The following is a 22322-nucleotide window of genomic DNA, read 5'->3' on the forward strand; positions in this document are numbered from 1 at the left end:
TGGGGCTTTTTTTAATATCTATCTATAAAGCAACTGTTTATGTACGTAACGTTTGTTTTGTTTTGTAAACTCAGTAGTTTGACTGAGTTCATAAGTGGATGAAAGATATAACAGTTAATAGGTGATAAATTACTGACATTTCTGTGACTATTTTCAGGGAGACCGTGGAATGAGGGGCTATCCTGGGCCCCCGGGGCCACGGGGAAGCGGAACAGTTGGTCCCAAGGTTGGTACGACGCCGTGTTGAAGCTTTTGTGCTCTTTTGTGATGCTGGCTGCCAGACTCTGATCTCTCAGACACCAAAGCATCTTCATCAGTTATTGATTTACATTGGTGCAACTGCAGGAGAAATCAAGCATAAAAACACGGGCACTGACCATACACTTCTACCAACTGGATTAGGAAGGAATACTAATTGGATGAAAATTGCATTTGCAGCTAAACTTTATGAGATTACAGCTGGAAATTGAACAGACTATCAGGCTGATAAATTAGTTAAATGATGCATTTCTTCTGTTCGTATCTATTCTGTTTCCAAGAGATTCTTTTGTGGTGGAAAATATGTTAAATGTGAATTTTATGTTTGCAGTTTTTGCTCAATGAAATTGAATCCAATTAATTTCATTAGTAAAACCATTAGGAAAGAAACATGAAAACAAAAAGTTAATTCTATAAGCAGCCAGCATGCAGCATCTGGGCAATTTTTTCCTCCCTCCACTAAAAGTGATTTATAATTCAAAAAAGACATACTGGTAAGAAAAGAAATTCAATGCATGCCTGGATTTCTTTATTATAGGTGTATCCATCAATTATTTTTACAAAGGCAATGAGGAGAAACATTGTGTGTATTTCTCCACTTTAACTTAAGTTACAAATAGGTATGCCTTCGTAACTTTTTCTGTGATTTCCTTAGCAGAGATTAACAGAAGTCTCCACTGCCATTTTGAATAAACCAGTATCTGAATGGAGAAACATTGCTATTACCAACCTGTTACAGAAATGCAATGAGCGACAGAGCATGAATATTTTCTCAGGATGAAAAGCTGCAGCAATTTCAGTACTTTGGTAAATCATACAGACACAGTCTGTTTAAAAAAAGTAACGATTGGACTGAGGGTCAAAATCCTACAAATGTGTGACACTATGTGCTGCTTCCACAAAGCCTTTGAGAATGAAAAATGTGTTCTCTGTGGGAAAACAATAGTTTGGTTTCAAGGGCGAGGACCTGCTTGTAGCATCTAGTTCTTGAGAGAAGCTCTTTAGCACAACGTTTTGTGTGAATCCCTGGTTATAAATATACAGATTAACAGTATTTTTCACAAGAGATTCTCTCAAAGTTTGTGGCAAATTTTTTGTCTACACAGATGAGAATGTTGACTTTTCAAACATCACTAATATCGACAAGTTAAATATTTAGAGCTATATATTTCTATTCAATGATGATCAAGTTTTGATATACTTCTGCCTAAATATTCAACATGTGCAAAATGTAGGTAATTTACATAGCTCTGAATGAACCATTTACTGTATTGGAGCATGGTGATTATTTATTATAAGACAGTAATCAAAAATCCAACCTGAACTCTACAGAAACTTCTATGAACTTGGTCAAATTTCAAAAGCTTTTTCGAACTAAAAATAAAGAAAAAAAAAAAGAAAAACAGCATTTAATTTTGATGTGATCAAAGGGATATGATTCACTTTGTCACTTTAAAATGTTAGATTAGCCTGCCTCCAAAGCAGCTTTACCTGGCTTTGACTGTATCGACACGAGTCAGCAGGTGCTACTTTGGCTTTTCTCTCTTCCCCTCCCACTTACGATTTTCTGGATGGCTGGTGCTCCCAGAGGCTGTGGCACCACAGGGGCTTGGCAAATGTACATGGTGCACAAGAACTAGCTAACACGCCTGGCAGGTTTACTCGTGCTGGGTTTTATTGCTCTGGTCCTTTGTGCTTCTACTGTTGTGCCTCCCTTGAGTGGAGTGATTGCACGAAGCTGTTGTAAAAGGCGGTTTCTGTTGGTTTCTACACAGGAAAAACTGGGGAAAATACCACGCTGTGTCATGGGCAAATTTTATTCTTTAATTATTTTCAGCTTAATTGTTCCTTTGCTTTCCTGGGAATTTGCCAAGGATAATTACTAAGGCCTACAGTGAGAAACCATAAACCAAAGAAGAATCAGAACAAGAGTCTTCGACATGGTTTTACTTTTTGCTTGCAGTGACTTTGAAACGACTTCCTTAGTGTTACCAGGAATAGAGTTTACCTCCTAATTCTTCTTTTTTTGCCCCACTGACTGTTATAGGGTATTATGGGACAGAAGGGCTTGCCTGGTCCACCTGGCCCCCCTGGTGACAGCATACAAGGAAGCAAGGTAATCCAGTTCCATGTGATATCTGTCCAGTTTCTTCTTAAAGCTGTCTCTTAAGGAGATTCATTGTCTGTTTTACCTTTTGCCACTGAGTCAGTAAACTCCTGCAAATACTCATTGTATACCTAAGGTTTTTGTTCATAAGGTATGTAATACTTACTTAAAACTGTTATATTATATATATAAAATATAAATATAAAAAATGCATGTAATATAATGTATAATATATAATATATATTTTATCTATGTTAGCTATATGAAAAATATAACATATATAATATATTCTTATATCTTACATATAGGAAACATATATAATATATATTATAAGTAATATATGTAATATTTACTTAAAACTGTTGAGTTTTCAGTATTGGTGGCACCCAATTGCTCTCCTATTATTCTTGTCTTTACAAATATATTTAACCTGGAAAAAAAGTCACATCTCTGCCACATCTTACTGATTTACTTAGATTTAAAGGACGCTCCAAAGAAAACATTCAGGGTTTTCTCTGGATGCCCTTATAAAAGACAGTAACAGAGATCTACCATGTCAAAATAAGTCAAACAACACATACAGGAATATAAAAGAAATAATTAGCCAGTCTCCCACATACTCTTCATTGGATTTTTACTCACCCAGTTCCAGCCATAACCACAACTTCTCCTTTATAAGGAGAAACACAAACATGGTAACATATTCTGAACATTCAACGTTAATATATTGTCTTGTCATAAATGTGTGGAAGAATATTATTAAAACTGGAGGCTCTAGTGGACAACAACCCAAGTTTCTCCTATTTCTCATAAATCAGTGTGCTTAAAGTTGAGCATATGATTGAATATTTCCCTGGATCAGGAGGATTGTGCTCAGCTCTCCCACTCTAGGTTATCAAACCACCAGTGATTCAGTAAGAGGGGCACTGTTTTAGTCGGGTTAGGAAAAATGCCTCTCTATACTGCGGTTGGCTGTAGACACTAAAGCCACCAGGGAATTCATTGACAAAAGAGGTTTTTGTCAAAAAATAGTGACATGCTGAAACAAAATAAAATCATTAAAATGTACCTTGTTGGCAAAATGTTTCAGAGGAGAACCTTTCTTTGGTTCGGCATGGAATTACTTCATACAAGCTTCACTAGAAAAGCACCGATTCCTTCTGAATTTGTTTTGTTCAGTACTTGCTCTGATTCCAGCTTCAATGTCTTGTATTTTTATATTCATGTTCAATCATTTCCCTTTTTATACTGCAGAGAGCCCTTCCTTTTTTCACTGTGAGGTATTTCGTAGCATAAAAACATACTTTACTGTGTTCTTTCTTTGCTCCTTATTGTATAACTCTTTCTAACAGATTCTGATTTGTCTCATCTCAGGACTTTCCTAGACAGAGATCTCTACACGGTTAGAGTCATGACTGTCTAGACTTTTGGTTCTGATCTGTTTGCACTTTTCTTCTATGTTAATTGTTATCAGTAACCACAAAGCTATTATGTATTTTAATGTGAGGACATAAGGAACTTCTTATTTTCTTTTCTCTTCTTCCTTTGTTTGTTGAATCTCTGAAGGCTCTTTGCTTTATTCTTGTGGAAAACAGAAAAATTTCTGCCATCTCTGTATGGCTTTATGGTACAGGAAAACTATTTCCTGCATGCTTTAATAGACATTTCTGATGTGTTTCCAGAGTCTAATACTTGGGATATATCTTTGTTAATTCTATGGGTATGTGAGGTTATTTATAAAAGTGCAATTGCCATCCTGAACATAAATGTTTCAGCAATCAAATGTGTCTGATGATACATGAAAAAATATACAGATTATATAATTTTTTTTTCTGTTCCTGAAAAAAGATAAAGGTTAGTCAAAATATGCTTAGTGTGTACATATACATCTATCTATCTACCTACCTATCTATCTCTATACAGATACACAACGAGTTTTAGATGTTATGTTGGTGCTGCTATGAATAAATATCTAAAGCATATTTTAGAATTGTAGAGAATTCAGTTTCATCGTGGAAGTTTTCCAGTGGAAGAACACCGTCCACGGACACACACAGTCAGACAAAGGCATGTTTGTAATGTAAGGATGTGGAATTTAGGGATGTAGGAAAGTAACGTGCTCTGGCTATGGAAGGTCTTTGTCTTTGTGTTTGAAACCAAAACTCAGCTGGTGTTGTTACTATAGCATTCCACGAGTTGTGTAGGTACAGTGTTGTCATTTAAATTTTTTCCCTTAACAAGAGCTTTTTTTAATTATGATTATTTGTGTATAATTCTTAGGAACAACTTCTTTCTGAACAACTTTGGCAATTGTCTTGCTCCTGTCGTATCTGTTTCCTCCATATGCCGATGCTTGTTGAGCTTCTGTCTGTCTCTTCTGTCCTTCTATCTCTTCACAGCCATGTCAAACTTCATTCTTTTTGGCCACTCTTCATCAGCTTAAAGCTACTATACTCCTGCATTTGAACTATCAATATCACTCCAAGTATTTTTTTCATATATACATAGAGCTTAGTCTGCACATGGTAAGAACGGAATGTCAAAAATGAGATGGTTTTCGAGTAACTTTATGTTGATAGCTACATTCACAGGTCTTCTTTTTTTATGCTTGGTTTCCTTTCAAAACCACAGTCTAGACATTCTTAGATCTGCACTCAGTTCATAGAATGACATTTTTACATAGAAGGCTGCTTATTGATCAGTAACCTAGCAGGATATTAGGGTCAGAGATCCAAGGGTCTGCATTTTTACATGCATACCACTTTGTTTTTTATGATAAGACTGATGGTCAAATTCGAATTTAATTATGTACGTGGATTGAACTAGCAAAGCAATAAATATTTTTAAATTATTACAGCATACTTCTTAGTTTTTACTAAATGTTCAGTTATGGTATCTGTGATAAATCCTTCTTATGTTGATTGATTGCACAAGTAGAGGAAGCAGGATTTGGTTCTGCAGTTGACATTTTAAAGGATAAAACTCACATGGGTGTCTGTGAGAAATGTCAGCTGTACAGGTATGGATTTTTTTAGAACAATAAGTGTCATTCAGTTTTCATTGCCTGAACACCATCCTAACAATGTCAAATGGGCTGTAACAAATGGCAGCAACAAATCTATAGTTTTGTTGGGTCTGACATTTATTATTAGTGAAGGACCACTGGAATACCCATACCAATTCTGGTTCATATGTATGTGCTCTGCAGATCTGCAAAGGTGTTAATCAGGAAGCTGTGTGATGACCCTGGTCAGGAAAGATAGTCAGTCCCAGTGCTGGACAGCAAGCACTGAAACAAGCTGGAACACTCTTTCACTATGTTTAAAAGCCATTTGCATTAGTAACCTACATGAGGGACCCAAGAAGCACAATCCTGCTAAAAAGTGGCTTAAATTAGATTAAATACTCACTGTGTGTTCCTACAACAGCGCAAAATAAATTGCCTTGTGCATCCCATTGCCTTAGGAATATTTCCTATTTGCAGGAATTTTTTTTTTTTCCCTAGTGAATCAGCTATGTAACTTGGTGCATCGCAGTTTCTTTTCCAGTCTCCAGAGTCTACATGACAGTGTCTGAATTTTTGCTGCTGTAAGAAATTGGGGAGAGGGGAAGGGGAGAAGTTCTGCTTACAGGGGCAAGAGGCTGCTGGTTAGCAGGTCGGTGATAGGTAGCCCCGATCACAAGCAGGGCACTTTAGCTCCCCGAGTTAGGGCTAGTGGGCCAAGAGGCGCCCGCGGGGCAGGGCTGTAAGGGCGGTGCTCCAGTGGAGATGTGAACGGTGGAGCGCAGTGAGTGCCTTTGCTAGCATGGGGCAAGACCACAACGCACCTGTGTGCAAGCAGAAACTCCCATCTCAGCAGGATCTCAGTCAAATCTGGAATTTGGACAGGGAAAACCATCCATGTACCATGACATGTAGTACACCGCCTCTTCCAGGAGCTGCATCTCATTGTCTAACTCCCGGTGAACTCCCAGCTCATGTGAGTCAGGAGCCTGGAGTACAAGGAAGAGAAGGTTGGCTTGGCTGTGCGCTGTGCAGCTGCTTCTTTGCTGCAGAAATCCATAAGCCTCTATCCAGCACAGCAGGAATAGTCAGTGGTCAGGCCTTCTGCACTAGTGTGCCTTTGGTGAAGGCTGGAGTCTTGATAAATTTGGAAACATTTGTGTTTCTCTGCCCATTATGAGCAATATAACCCCTTTAGGCCCATTTGTGAGCAGCTATACAAGTATTAGTAAAAGATGCTTTAGTGAGACAGTCTGAGAGCTCTTGACTGAAAAATAAAACTATCTAACCTTGTCCTTGCATCTCATAGGCTAGGTTTGGTACAGGTGGTGACCGCTTCTGATCTTATTGACATTCTCTGGAGCTGGTTTTGGTATCTGCACCATGCGCTGCTGTTATGTGAATTATGTATGTGATGTGAATTATGGTGAAGCATTTATGTACCAAGGAATATAATCACCTCTAGCTGTGTTTAAAATGTATACAGCAGTTGATCTGAAAAAAAATATTTGTGTTACCTTATTAAATAAAGCAGGAAAGTTTCTGGAAGCCAGATGCTGTGAGGGATTTTCTGTACCTATTTTATAACAGCTGTATTTTATAACATGTTGTATGCCCACACTGCTAGCATGAACTTGCTTTTCAAGTCTGTGTGCCTGCAGCAGGGCATGTGTAACAATCATTATAAACAAATCTGAACTTCGTCGCTGGACTGATACTGTCTTTTGAAGTATCAGCAGAAAGATGTTCTGCTCTCCACATTGTGAAAAGCAAAGATGTCTTTTTATTTACTTAAGATCAGAAAAACTAAGTCAACCCTGGAGAGATTCTGAGTGTGTATTTCTAGAGAACCTTTGTGTTGGACCTCGTTTTACTGCTCGTAGACTGGATGGATAACTGAGCCCCAGTGAGGTTACTTTTGTCTTTCATCTGATCCAGTGAAATGACAATATTTCATTTAATTAATCAGGTATGAATTCTTCATTACATACTTTATAAAGGCTTCATGTGTGTTCTGAATCATACCCAATTGCTTATTTCTCCAGCTTCAGACCACTTCTGTCCTGAAAATTATGTGCTTCATTGCATAATACAAATACCTGGCTTTCTCTATGATGCAGAATGTTATAAAGTGAACAGATACAGCATAGATTTTACTTTAATTTTCAGTTAAACCTACTCTCCATATTCTGTTCAGGGAGAAAAAGGAAATCAAGGTTTTCCTGGACTAAAGGGATCAATAGGAATTGGCCTTCCTGGACCAAAGGTAAATCATAGGTTTGTGGCAAGGAAAAAAAGGTAATTTTTTCTTCCTTTATTGGTTATTTGGTGTGAAGGTCTTTGAAGATAAATAGAAGGCAAAGACATTGCCTTGTATAGCTAGCAAGATAAGCGCCTACTACTTATTGTCAGCTTTGGAGTCTGTGAAGATCCTAGTTGCCATTAAGGACCAGGCTCTGAAGTAGGATCTAGAATGAGGTCATACCTGTTAGCAGGAGGATAATATTAGTCAAATTATGTATTCTGTTATCTTAGATATTTTTCAGGTGTTACAAAACGTCCTTTTATTTGCCAGGCTTTGACAAAAAAAGAATTGCTTTTTGACTAATGTCTTTTAAGTTTTATATGACTCATTTTTTTTACAATGATTGAAGCCCAAGCTTGAATCTTTCCTTACTGAGCAACTTTCTGGTTGATATAAAAGTTGTAAGAATTTCCTACACGTACCTATTCCCATCTAACAAATATTGCGCAAAGAGAATTTAAATACTTTGGCTATTTATTAGTGATTTTCAGATGTGCAGTTTCTGATGGGAGCAGCCTAGCCAAAGGAAACGAAGGCTCATGGTCAATGTGGATGTGCAGACCAACTGTGTGCATACACAAGTGAGAACAGCGTGCCCATGCGGAATGAGTGTTGATGTAAACGCATTATGCAGTACACCACCTTTAATTCACAGCATATGCCTGGGCCAGCTGGGCAGCCCCTCTGCAATGATTACAACATAGCTGAAATATTGAGTTTATTGTGAAGGCTCTGTCTGGAAAGCCTGGAAAAAACACCCAAACATGGCAGTCTTCATGGGAGAGCAGAGACAATCAGGCTCTCTAACTTTAAGAAGTTACTCAAATACGAGTTCAATCCCCTCTGTAGTCATCTGGGGCAGGCCAGTACCCATTCAGAGCCCCAGCCATTTGTTGCCTGCACTAATGATGTTCATGGTACTATGGTCTATGCTAGCTCATATTATATAGCACTTTCTCAGACTTCTGTATTATTCAAGCTACTGCAGCTTGGAGCTTTTATGCAACAGTGAATATCAAGCTCTTTCACACAGATTCAAATTTCTGCCTCCTAATTCTATTTTCTCTCAGATGCCAAATGCTACGTACTATAATAATAATTTGCAATATTTTCACTGTTCTTCATATTCATCTTGTATCTTGACTAATCTTCGTGACCCAATGTAAATCTCTCCAAATATTCACAATTTTTCTGTTTGCTATTAATATAGCAGACTTGTCACACGTCAAGAAGAATGGTTTAGTTCAGTAGGAATTTCATGTAAGTGCCAAATACCAAAGAGATCAGGTTTTAGTATATTTATGTGTAAGAGAGTAGCAGCACCACCGCAATCAGTAGATCATATTTGCTCTCCCTTATGCTGACATTAACTTTGATGAGGTTAGATTCAATTCATGGACAGGTGATGGAAAGTATTATCCTTTGCTGGATATTATGATTTTGTGAAATAGAATAGAAACTATCATCTTCCAAGAGTTTACTTAGTGGAGACTGGTTTTCTTAATGCTGTGGAGGAGCTATGTATAATTGTCAGGTTTATACCAGTTTGAATAAGATCAGAATCAGACTGTAAGAGTCAAAAGGGTTCCTTAAAATTGATAGCAATCACCACGGCGAACGCTCTAATACAGGAGGTATCTATGTGATTCCATTGGCTGGGTAATAATGAGGAATATTATAAAAATGGACAGTAATCTAGATAAATTTCTAAGCTTTAAAGTTTCAAGTGAAATGTAAGGTGGTCATGTAAGTAACTTCCAGAGAGAAGTAAAAAACTGTCCTGCACAATCTTCTTGAAGAAGTGTCTAATTTAGAACCTGAATCTTTTGATAGTATGTTTCATACCTGCATTATGTGAAAACTGTTTCTTGAAATACTGTAACGTTGAACCCTTTCTCTTTTTGGAAATCAAAAGGTCTAGTCACTTGAGGAAGAAAGTGCAGAATTGCTTCTAAATGTGAAACTACGTATTTTCCAATGGATGTAACAGTCCAGGCATGCCTTTTCCTCTGTTCTTTGCAAGCAAGTTTTTCATGTGGGTTCCATACAAAGCTGGTGTGAGTTTCACATTGGCTGATCTGAGGCAGTTACGTCTCTCCATAGGTCTGAATTGACAGAGGTCCAATATAAACTTTGTTTTAGAGTTCAAGAAAATCAAAGAAGAGTAAAAAATCGTATATTCTCGACATTTGCATAAAGATGTCTTTACCCCTCACTCCTGAATTAAGGAAATTTTTCATAGAAATTTCTTAAAGATGTTTTTACGGCCCATCTTGCTTTCTCTGAGAGCCTGATTTCAGATGTTCTCTCCATAATACATACAAGATAAACCAGCCACACGAAAAAAAAACTCAGAAAATTTATCTTAAAAGCTCATTGAACCATAACTCCAGCTCTGACTATCAGCAAAACTGGAGTTACTGACTGTGTTTAATATGGTTGTTTTAAATTAGGGAGACTATGGAGATAAAGGTGATCCAGGGAGCAAAGGTGCCAAAGGAGAGATTGGAGACCCCGGACCTCCAGGACCAAAGGTAAAACACGTTTTCATGTAACTTAATTTTACACAATAGAAATTAGACAAATTTGGCTTTTGTTAATTATCTCACTCTACATGTTTTCAGGGAATTTGGGGAAGAAAAGGTGAACCTGGTCTTTCGGTAAGTATGTACATGAATGAATTTAAAAGATAGGAGTTTATTTTGGGAAAATATTTAAAGGTTATGTGATGTTACACAGGTTGTTTATGGGGCATTGCATTGCCTGTATTTTTGTAAATAAATAAATAAATAAGTAAATATATTTCAGCATTCTTAAAATTAGAACACACAGCAAATTAATTAATACTCTTTTTCAGAGAGAAGAAGTTATCAGACTTATCAATGAAATATGTGGTAAGCATTCCAGTATGGAAAAAAAATAATTCTAATAAAACACACGGAATTTATATGGACTGAATGGATTTGTCCTCTGCATGTTTGTGTGTAAGGATACCATTGATGTGAAAATGATGCTCACTATGTTGCCAGAGCTATACTGGAAGTAATTTGGTCCAGCTCTGTTTCTATTTATCAGTATCAGTAACTATAAATTAATTCATTAATTGAGCTTTGACTGACTGTAAATCTGATATAGGAGTTCAGTTCATTTTTATAAAGATGGTTTCTCATAAAATGTCTGAAATCGTTATTCTTCTAGGTTGTGGTATCAGGTGTAGAGTAACACCACTGGAACTAGTATTTGTCATTGACAGTTCAGAAAGTGTTGGACCAGATAATTTCAATATTATCAAAACGTTTATGAAAACAGTCATTGACAAGGTATCGGCCAACCACGCTACAACCCGCATTGGCATTATCAACTTCAGCCATAAAGTGGAGTTGGTGTCTTCTCTGAAGCAATACACAACCAAAGAATACCTGAAATCAGCTGTTGATAAAATGCCCTACTTAGGAGAAGGCACGTACACAGCTTCTGCAATCCAAGAAGCCATTTGGTTATTTCAGGCAGCACGCCCGGCAGTAAGAAAAGTGGCTGTTGTAATAACAGATGGACAAGCGGATGGTCGTGATGAAGTACAACTGGATACTGTAGTAAGAGAGGCCCATGCTACGAATATAGAGATATTTGTCATTGGGATTGTTCAAAGGACCGATCCTCATTATGATGATTTTCTGAAAGAAATGCAGCTTATTGCAACAGACCCTGATGAAGAACATATTTACCAGATAGATGACTTCATGACGCTTTCAGGTAAAACTATTTTAGTAAGAGGAAACTTGAAATAAGCGTATAAGAGAGCTTGGCCTTTCCCATAACAAGGCAAGGCAGCCTGCCGAATGACAGCTTATGTTGCTCTTTGGGATGCAGCTCTTTCTTCTGTTTCTCTTATTCTTTGGCCAAATGAAACCTTTGCCAAATTTTTACCTCTTGCAGAAACAATAAAACACAATGAACACCAGTTTTCTGAGCCGAGGCCTTCTTTGGGGCACTCCTCTTTTGTGAGAGTTTGCTTCAGCCTTCCCTCGCAGTCCTTTTGTGCTTGGCCATGGTTTCATCCCAGAGGGGTGCAGATTTCATTCCACCTTGGTGCAACATCTCTGTCTCTTTCTCTCTCTCTATTTCATATGGCTCTTGTCAGTCTTGGAGTCCCTCCACCATCTCTTACAAGCACTCTTTTGGGTTTTTTTCTGAAAGCCATAGGGAAACCTACACTTTCATCCTGATTCTAGGGAAAAAGTGGTGGAGCAACACACAAGGAAATGGGGTCTGATAGTACATCGTATATTTCAAACTGTGGCTTGAAAAAATCCTGTGGCCACAGCTGGAATCAGAAGAAAATCCAGAGGAAACCTATAATGACCCATGAAAAAAAAAGTACATTGATCTAGACTAACCACAGACTAGTCCTATAAGGTATATTTTTTCTGAGCATAAGCTTATTTTGCTATGCTGAGTCTGTGGGTGGAGTTAAGGCTGGATTTCAGGTGTTAACAGCGAGAAGAGAATCCATAAGGTTCTGGTCCCAGCTGGGATTAAACTTAGGGCTCTGACTCAGGCTCCAGCATTCAACGTAAAAGTATTCCCAGTCACTGATTTTTTTTGTGCAAATAAGTAGAATGTGTCGCCCAGTTTTTCTTTTTCCTTCTTACACGTAAACACTTTCTTTCCTTCATTCTGTTTTTTTTTTCTTCACTGTTGAGCTATGACTCCTGCTTAAAAAAGGGACTTGGTATTTTTATCTGTTTCTTCTTAAAAGAACAAAAGGGCCTTAAAATCAAATAATTCAGAGTGCGCGTTATTTTATTACTTCTCATTTGCATTTTGACATAACTTTAGAAAATGGTCTTTCACAAGTCACTATCATTAAACATTTAGGGTTAATATTGCACTAAAAGCTTGTGGTGAATTATTATGACTTTTCTTGATTACTCTTAATAAATTTCATCATTTTGTTAATCTTTTCAGCTCTTGAAAATAAACTGATCACAAAAATCTGTGAGAATGTGTCTGAAGTGTACACCAGAAAAGACAATGTTTTATCTCCATCTCCAAGTCCAGAATCTGAAATTGCTAGTGAAGATACTAACAGCCAGTTACCTAAAATGACTACTTCAGAGATTTATATGCTCCCTGCAGGAGGAATCAGTTACCCAGTAAGTAAAGAAGTAATAGTTATCAAATGTTTTTAAAAGACGTGTGTCTTTATTTGAATTCAAATACTCTTTATTTCACCATTCACCAGTCTTCTAATATGCAAATAATGTGTCACTTGACTAGACCAAAAGATTTGAACAAAACCTTTAAAGTTAGAGTGAACTTTTTTGTTGAGAACAGAAGCTTATAGAAGAAAGAAGGTAATACTGTTTCTTAGTTGCAATGAATGCCAACAGTCCTCATATTTTTTGTAGTTCTTATTCATCTTAGAAGTGAGTTAGAAATCTTAGAGATATCTCTATTGAGGCAGATGCATAGTGTATAAGGCATTTATTTATGTGCAAGCTGATTGTTAACGCAATGTTTCTTGTCATGGTCACGCACTTTCCAGGTGTTATTAAGCCTTCAGTACTGTTTTGCTTTCCACATTGGGCTGTACTTCTAGGACTCCTCATTCATGTTACTCTTCGTTCTCCAGCTTTAAATTCCTCCTGCCCTGCATTGGGGTGCTGCCCTCCAACACGGTGCTGCTGCACAGATAGACAGGACAGGTGGAGTTTTAATGCAATAGATAAATATTGTCTGCAGGTGTGTATCACCTTAGTTCCCTTATTAGGTCGTTGGTATTTTTCAGCCACTGTCTTAGTATCAGAATAGGATATTTGTCACCTTTACAGTATATCAGCACTAACTCTCTAGGGTGTTTTTATTGCTTTGCCTAAAAATTGAGTGTTGCTTGCCCCTATAACCTGTTGAATAAACTATTGAAATATTTGATGTATAAACTTCTGTAGCTGCATGAAATGGATATAGTGCACCACGATACTGGTATTTAAATACTAAGTGACTTGAGTACAGATTGGAGCTAATTAAATTCTATTGACTTACTTACTATGGAGGAGTCAATGGATTAACCAATATTAATCCTTTGGATTATTGTTTATGTAATATCATTCATAATTAAATAGTTCACTTTCAAAATTAAATGTTTTTTTTTCTGAATAAGAGCTGCCTCAGGAGGTGTGATTGATTTAGCTTTGGGGCTTGTAATAGCTCCAGACAGATCTGTGACACTGAGGGTCAATTTTGACATTCTGTGTCATTAAGAAAAATAAATGTAAACCTAGATTTATAGATGCTGACTTTATAAAGCATGTGATAAGGATCACAGGTAGGATTAGTTCTAAGTGATTAGATGCTCACACACTTGGTTCTGGCTGGCTATGGTTATAGTTAAATCTTCAAAACTGTTGAAATATCAGAAATAAACACAGCCTTTTTGTAGACCTGGAGAGGAAATGTAAAGAATTGGATGAATTGTCTGCACATTTACGTTTCACCTACACTTCCATTTTCGGAGTCCCAATGACTCTGAAGAGTTTTCTTAAACTGACTGTGTGTGTCAGCAGTGGCCTGTAAATGGGAAGATACTGGATAGTATCAAATTCCTTCCTGTTCTCAGTAGGTAATCAACATGTGGGATTAATGTAGTCATTTGTAGTATACTGTACTAAGATCCTTGCAAATCTTCTTGAATATACTAAAACACTAGAGGGGCAATTTTTTATATAATAGTCTTAATTTGAAGAGCAGGGTTGGCTTCTTAACACTTCTATCAAGGTAAACTCTCAAATTCTAATGATTGGCAACTGGCTGTTAACTAGAAACAGGAAAATGGGTGATTTGTCACTTGGCTTGATTCAAGCAAGGACACATCTATAAGACAATCTTATTAATAGGATGTGGTTCCCATAACACAAGTATTGGAAATTTTTGCTGTACTCAAGGGATTCCACATCTAAAAAGATCTTTGGAGGAGCATAATATACATGTGTTTTTCTATCAATAACAAGTACCCTGTTCCTCCTGCCTGCCATTTTCCATTTCTTGACAGATTGAAGATGTCATATCATTCCCAGTGAGCGTACTAGATGTTAAGAAGCACTGATTTACCCCAGAGTTCCTCCCATTTTTTGTTTTATTTATATTACAGACTAAGTGGCTGAAATTTTGCTTCAATGGAATGAATTCAGCTTAGTGACTAAATGGAAGGCATTACTTTGCCTTTTCATTTAGCTCTCAGTGTCAGAAAATTATGGTCATGTGCTGAGTAATGACTAGAAGGAGGTCTGAACCCACCTGCTGTTAATGGTATTTTTTCACACGTTATTTGGCAAAAGTTTCCTCTCAATTTTTTCTATTAGCTTCTGAGCCCAGACAGAATTTTAAGTTATAAGATTTTGATTCCTTTTGCAGCTTAGTCCACCGCGGACCAGATATACTGAGCCGCTACCATCTGCTCAGGATCACACTGCGACCACCTCTGCTTACAGAGAATCGAGATTTCCTCCACTTTATGACATATCTGAAATCAGACCTGAGAGTCCAGTTGTCAATCCTTTGTTCAATGTAACTGCTACTGAAGATCACCACCTAACTGTGTTGCAAGCACAGGTAGCAACAACACGAAAAGGTAGGTAATAAATACTGTCCTCAGATATTGGTTAGCAAGTCTGCACCAAAAAAACCAACGAGCAAACCCCACTCCCTCCCCCAATATAGTTACTAGATTTTATCACCTTTTGTTTTTCTGGGTGCTCTGTCTGCAGACCTCACACACAGTGAGAGCCAGATTTTCAAACCTAGATGACAAACAGCCCTTGCGTACCAATTTTGTGCTTAGGTATTTAAAAAGCAGCTTGGTTCTTACATGAGGATTTAGGCAGTCTCATTTCAAACTGATCCTGTATTTGTTTAGGCCTGTTCAGGTAACTCATTAATAGAAATGGAATTTGGCTAAAATTTGAGAGAGGCACATATACTCCCAGGCACTACAAGAAAGAAAAAAAAGGGGTGCTCTTCTTACTGAAGGAGGCACTTCTAGGATAACGTAACTTATCCCCAGAATCCAAGCTAACTTTTACTGATATACTTTCAGATCCAAGATGCTTGGAACCTATGAAACCAGGGGATTGTCGGGACTATGTGGTGAAATGGTATTATGACAAGAATGGCAATTCTTGTGGCCAGTTCTGGTATGGAGGTTGTGATGGTACCAACAATAGATTTGAAACAGAAGAAGAATGTCGAGAAACCTGCATTGATTGATGAATAAGTAAGTTGTTTCCATCAGGTCCTCCTTCAATCAGCTCTTTTCCAGGCTAAAAAGATTTAGTCTACTTAAATGTCTCCCGTACTATACATACATACTATATAATCTTTTATACCTTTGATCAACCTTGATATGTTTGTCTGAACCTTTTTGAGATGGTGGGATCAGAACTGCATTTGGTAGTCATGGATTTATACAGTGACATAGTGAGGTTTTCTACTTTGTTCTCTACTCCTGATCTTACAGTTTCTAACATTGTATTTGATTTTTTGACCATTACTGAGATTGGAAGTGATATTTTCATAGATTATAATTCCAAGACTTTATCTATAGGATGAGCTGAGAACCCATCATATTATATGTGAATTTATGATCATTTTTCCCCTTGTATTATTTCACATCTATCAAAACTCAGTTTTCCACTCACAGCCTACGCAGTCAATATCACAAGGTCCTTCTGCAATTTCTTGCAGTCACCCCTTTGCTTTACTACTTCAGAGTAATACAGTATTGTCATCAACTTTGTCACCTCACTTTTTACTCCCTTCTCTACACCACTTACAACTATATTGAGTAGGACAGACCATAGCATACATCCTCCAGTGACTTCTCTCCACTGACCATTTATCCCCTTTCCTTTGTTTTATTCTTTTCACCACTTACAAATTAGGAGACTGTCCCTCTCAAACCAGTATAACTTTCCTTTGGGGAGGGGCCTTATGTTTTGGAAATCCAAGCAGACTATACTAACTGCCTTAGGTCCACATGCTTAGTGAGTGAGGCCTGGACTTCAAAGAGGTTGCTTATCAGTAGCGCAGAACTTCCTTTACAAAAGCCATATAGCTTATCCCCAATAAATTGTATTAAATACTCTGTTTCATCGTTCAGTACAGGAAAATAGCCAGCAGATCAATACCTGGCTCTGAGCCTGTGTCACCAGCAGAATTTTGGGGTTTTTGACCGTGGGTTGGTTACAGAACACCAGGCATGCTGGCGACAGACGGGGTACACCTGTCTCAGAGGGGGAAAAGGGTCTTTGCACAGGAGTAGCAGGGCTCATTGAAAGAGCTTTAGAGTAGATTTGAAGGGGAAAAGGGATAAAACCAGGCTCGCTAGAGATAAGCCTGGGGGCTAATGTTTGAGGGATGGTATGCTGGCAAGGTACTTCAGTCTGCTGTCTCAGTGGAGGTAGGGGATGGATCCATGCGGCAGCAAAGACACAAGGGTTATGGATGTGTTAGAAGCCACGGAAGTGCCTGAGAATGGTCATGTAGGAATTAGGGTTTCTCTGCCCAAAAAGGTGGTGGGATCAATAGCCCAACTGAAGTGCATCTACACCAATGCACGCAGCACGGGCAACAAACAGGAGGAGCTGGAAGCCATTGTGCAGCAGGAAAACTATAATATAGTTGCCATCACGGAAACATGGTGGGATGACTTGCACAACTGGAGTGCTGCAATGGATGGCTATAAGCTCTTCAGAAGGGATAGGCAAGGAAGGAGAGGCAGTGAGGTAGACCTGTACGTTAGGAAGTGTTTTGATTGTCTAGAGCTTAATGATAGTGACGATAGAGTTGAATGTTTATGGGTAAGAATCAAGGGAGAGGCCAACAAGGCAGATACCATGGTGGGAGTCTGTTATAGACCACCCAATCAGGGTGAAGAGGCAGACGAAATATTCCATAAGCAGCTAGGAGAAGTCTCACAATCGCTAGCCCTTGTTCTTGTAGGGGACTTCAACTTAGCAGATGTCTGCTGGAAATACAATACAGCAGAGAGGAAACAGTCTAGGAGGTTCCTGGAGTGTGTGGAAGATGACTTCCTGACACAGTTGGTGAGTGAGCCAACTAGGGAAGGCACCCCGCTGGACGTGTTGTTTGTGAACAGAGAAAGACTTGTGGTTGGAGGCTGTCTGGGACATAGTGATCACAAAATGATAGTTTCTGATTCTTGGAGAAGCAAGGAGTGGGGTCAGCGGAACTGCTACCTTGGACTTCTGGAGGGCAAACTTTGGCCTGTTTAGGAGACTGGTTGACAGAGTCCCTTGGGAGGCAGTCCTGAAGGGCAAAGGAGTCCAGAAAGGCTGGATGTTCCTCAAGAAGGCACAGGAGCAGGCTGTCCCCATGTGCTGAAAGACAAGCCGGTGGGGAAGAAGACCAGCCTGGCTGAACAGAAAGCTTTGGCTGGAGCTCAGGAAAAAAAGGAGAGTTTATGACCTTTGGAAGATGGGGCAAGCAACTCAGGAGGATTTCAAGGACGTCATGAGGTTATGCGGGGAGAAAATTAGAAGGGCCAAAGCCCAGCCAGAACTTAATCTGGCTACTGCTATGAAAGACAATAAAAAATGTTTCTATAAATACATTAGTAACAAAAGGAGGGCTAAGGAGAATCTCCATCCTTTATTGGATGCGGGGGGGAAACATAGTGACAAAGGATGAGGAAAAGGCAGAGGTGCTTAATGCCTTCTTTGCCTCAGTCTTTAATAGTAAAACCAGTTGTTCTCCGAGTACCCAGCCCCCTGAGCTGGAAGACAGGGACAGGGAGCAGAATGAAGCCCCCATAATTCAAGGGGAAATGGTTAGCAACCTGGTACACCACTTAGACACACACAGGTCTATGGGGCCAGATGGGGTCCACCCAAGGGTACTGAGGGAGCTGGCGGAAGTGCTCACCAAGCTACTTTCAGTCATCTATCAGCAGTCCTGGCTAACTGGGGAGGTCCCAGTTGACTGGAGGTTAGCAAATGCGACACCCATCTACAAGAAGGGCCGGAAGGAGGATCCGGGGAACTACAGGCCTGTCAGTCTAATCTTGGTGCCGGGGAAAGTTATGGAGCAGATCATCTTGAGTGCCATCATGTGGCACATACAGGACAACCAGGTGATCGGCATGGGTTTATGAAAGGCAGGTCCTGCTTAACTAACCTGATGTCCTTCTATGACAAGGTGACCCACTTAGTGGATGAGGGAAAAGCTGTGGATGTTGTCTACCTAGACTTTAGAAAAGCCTTTGACACCATTTCCCAAAGCATTCTCTTGGAGAAACTGGCTGCTCATGGCTTGGACAGGTGCACTCTTCGCTGGGAAGAAAACTGGCTGGATGGCCGGGCCCAAAGGGTTGTGGTGAACGGAGTTAAATCCAGTTGGCGGCCGGTCACAAGACGTGTTCTCCAGGGCTCAGTATTGGGGCCAGTTCTGATTAATATCTTTATCAATGATTCGGATGAGGGGATTGAGTGCTCCCTCAGTAAGTTTGCAGACGACACCGAGTTGGACGGGAGTGTTGATCTGCTTGAGGGTAGGAAGGCTCTACACAGGGATCTGGACAGGCTGGATCGATGGGCTGAGGCCAACTGCATGAGGTTCAACAAGGCCAAGTGTTGGGTCCTGCACTTGGGTTACAACAACCCCACGCAACGCTACAGGCTTGGGGAAGAGTGGCTGGAAAGCTGCCTAGTGGAAAAGGACCTGGGGGTGCTTGTTGACAGCCAGCTGAATATGAGCCAGCAGCTTGCCCAGGTGGCCAAGAAGGCCAATGGCATCCTGGCCTGTATCAGAAATAGTGTGGCCAGCAGGAGCAGGGAGGTGATCGTGCCTCTGTACTCGGCACTGGTGAGGCCGCACCTCGAATACTGTGTTCAGTTTTGGGCCCCTCACTACAAGAAGGACATCGAGGTGCTGGAGCGTGTCCAGAGAAGGGCAACGAAGCTGGTGAAGGGCCTGGAGCACAAGTCTTATGAGGAGCAGCTGACAGAACTGGAGTTATTTAGCCTGGAGAAGAGGAGGCTGAGGGGAGACCTTATCGCTGTCTACAACTACCTGAAAGGAGGTTGTAGCGAGGTGGGGGTTGGTCTCTTCTCCCAAGTAACTAGCGATAGGACGAGAGGAAATGGCCTCAAGTTGCGCCAGGGAAGTTTAGATTGGATATTAGGAAAAATTTCTTCACTGGAAGGGTTGTCAAGCCTTGGAACAGGCTGCCCAGGGAAGTGGTTGAGTCACCACCCCTGGAAGTATTTAAAAGACGTGTAGATGTGGTGCTTAGGGACGTGGTTTAGTGGTGGACTTGGCAGTGCTAGGTTAACGGTTGGACTCGATGATCTTAGAGGTCTTTTCCAACCTAAATGATTCTGTGATTCTAAAATTCTATTGAACTGCAGTGTGTGTTTTTCTAAACATTTCAGGAAAATTAAACAATTCTTTATTTCTTCTAGAAATGACCGCTGTTTGGAGTTTTTAAAGCTGGAAGTTCATGTGTATTGAGGAAGAACTGACTGAGAAGAATCCAAAATGATATGTTAACATGAATATATTCCTACCATGCTCTACTGCTTTCCCCACTACGGTGAGGGACTATGTTTATCTGCAACACCATAGCAATAACTTACAATCACACATACACACACATGGGAACATACCTTTTCCCTCCACATTTATATTAACTTGTTACTACTACATGTGGCAATGATGAGATTCCATTTTTAGGATTAAAATGTCAGAAGTGTTTACACTTAGCATTTGATGACAGAGGTCTCTTAGTCTTGTGGAAGAATAAAATATGCTCTAGTTTTAAACAAGAGTAAGTGGTTCCTGAAGTTAGCACTCTTAATACAGCATTTAGAGTCATAAATTAAGATTTCCATTAATTAGAGTACCTCTTTGGAATGTAAATACCACAGCTATAGGTAATTAGAGCGTTTTTTTTTCCCCATTAAAGCACATTTGGATTAACATCAACATAATCTCTTCAATTATAAAGGTAGGACTTCATTTAGAATTACATTAAAAACAGGATTCTTCAAGTCCTTTAGGCTACTCAGTACATTTCAATTTCTCAGGGCCTCTGTGTTAAAAAAAAAGAAGTTATTTCACTCTAATAGACGCTATTAAATTAAAAAAGGGAAAAGCACTGAAAGATGTATAAAAATGTTTACTTATATCCTTTCTACTTTTGGCCATAATCCTATATGAACATATCGACAAAACTGAAAATGATAAGCATGTGATTAAAATGGAAAGCAATACCTGATAAAGAGTCATGCACTGTTATTTCTTTGGAAACAAAACCCTAGTATCTACACAGGCAGTATGGACAATTCGTGATACGTTTAAACAATCGCTTGCACAATTTTCCCCCCACCCACCATGTAACCAAATGATAGGATGTACCATGCAAAATGAACTTGTTTGCAGCAGGTAGGATGCAAACCTAATTCTATGGAAAGATGCGCTTGAAGTACAATTTAAAAGTTTGTAAATGTTTTTTTTTCCAAAAATCTGGCCTTGTTAGTGAGTTTCAAATTAGAAAAGAAAAAACTGACAGCAGCCCCAAAAAACCATCCTGCTCTTATTATACTCAGAACTAATATGATGATCACTCAAAAAAAACCCGAGGGGACAATTAATTTCTGTGTGACAGGGAACAGTAAAACTCAAGGACATTACTTTGTACTATGTGTCCTCTGATATCCTGAAAATGAAGGGACTCAGTGGTGTAGAACAAAAGTCAGGCTGTTGAAATCAAGAACTAGTTTCCCTTCACAGAAAAAAAATCAAAGTAAAATTTGACACAACTTTTAATAAGTCTGTTAGGGCTTTTTGCATTAGAAAAATAAATTGCTTCAAAGTATACAACAAATGATATAGATGGTCTCTTTTGATAAATATACAAATATTTACATATAAAGCTGGACATAAGCAACAAATAAAATAAAAGGGCAAAAAGAAGGTTTCAAGCAAAGAAATTAGCTACTAGTGGTGCAAAAAGATCATGAAAAGAATCAAACTACTGTTCAGTAGTAAAGCCAATGCCATCATACCACGAATATCAGTGCGCTGGAGACCTTTAGTAGTGAACAGATGTCCAAAACAAGAGAGGAATAAAAAGAAGAGCAAGAGGGATAGACACAATGATGCTTTCAAATTGGCTGGAAACAGTAGATTCAAAACTTAAAACATACTAAAATATAATGTTAACATACTGTCAAACTTGAAAGATGTATTGAGACACTTTTTTCTAGGCTAGGTCTGAAATCCAGTGTTCAGAATTCGTTTCAGTTAGATGACAAAGGCAATGTAAGAAATATTAAAACAAAGCGGCAGTGCAAACATTTTTAAGAAAAAGATTAGCACAAAATATGACCCTCAGAAGAAGAAAAAATCATCTGAAGAACCCCATCCCAAAAGGACCCTCACCCCACAGCAGCCTGGGGTCAGTAAGTGTGACAGCCTGCATTTCAGCAGGAATGATTCACCGCACTGATACAGGCAAGCAAGTTATTTAAGTTGGAGACGTGGATAGATACAGATAACTAGAGATAGATAGGTAGATAGATACAGGGATAGAGATACGTATCCAGATGAAGATATAGAGAAAAGATCTT

The 22322-nt window shown here is 39.0% G+C and overlaps 1 protein-coding gene across 1 annotated transcript in view; it reads left to right on the plus strand.

The window, feature by feature from the left end:
- COL28A1 (collagen type XXVIII alpha 1 chain) overlaps positions 1-20972 on the plus strand; it is an 88521-nt gene extending 67549 nt beyond the window's left edge. Inside the window, exons 28-38 of the mRNA XM_075143686.1 lie at positions 158-226; positions 2306-2374; positions 7567-7635; positions 10128-10208; positions 10299-10334; positions 10532-10568; positions 10873-11427; positions 12643-12830; positions 15088-15304; positions 15770-15946; positions 20154-20972. Coding sequence (XP_074999787.1) covers positions 158-226; positions 2306-2374; positions 7567-7635; positions 10128-10208; positions 10299-10334; positions 10532-10568; positions 10873-11427; positions 12643-12830; positions 15088-15304; positions 15770-15939 — 1491 coding nt within the window. The 3' untranslated portion in view covers positions 15940-15946; positions 20154-20972. The remainder of the gene's footprint in view (positions 1-157; positions 227-2305; positions 2375-7566; positions 7636-10127; positions 10209-10298; positions 10335-10531; positions 10569-10872; positions 11428-12642; positions 12831-15087; positions 15305-15769; positions 15947-20153) is intronic.
- Positions 20973-22322: the final 1350 nt, after the last annotated feature.

Source organism: Calonectris borealis, chromosome 2, assembly GCF_964195595.1.
Source record: "Calonectris borealis chromosome 2, bCalBor7.hap1.2, whole genome shotgun sequence".
Classification (NCBI taxonomy): Eukaryota; Metazoa; Chordata; class Aves; order Procellariiformes; family Procellariidae; genus Calonectris; species Calonectris borealis.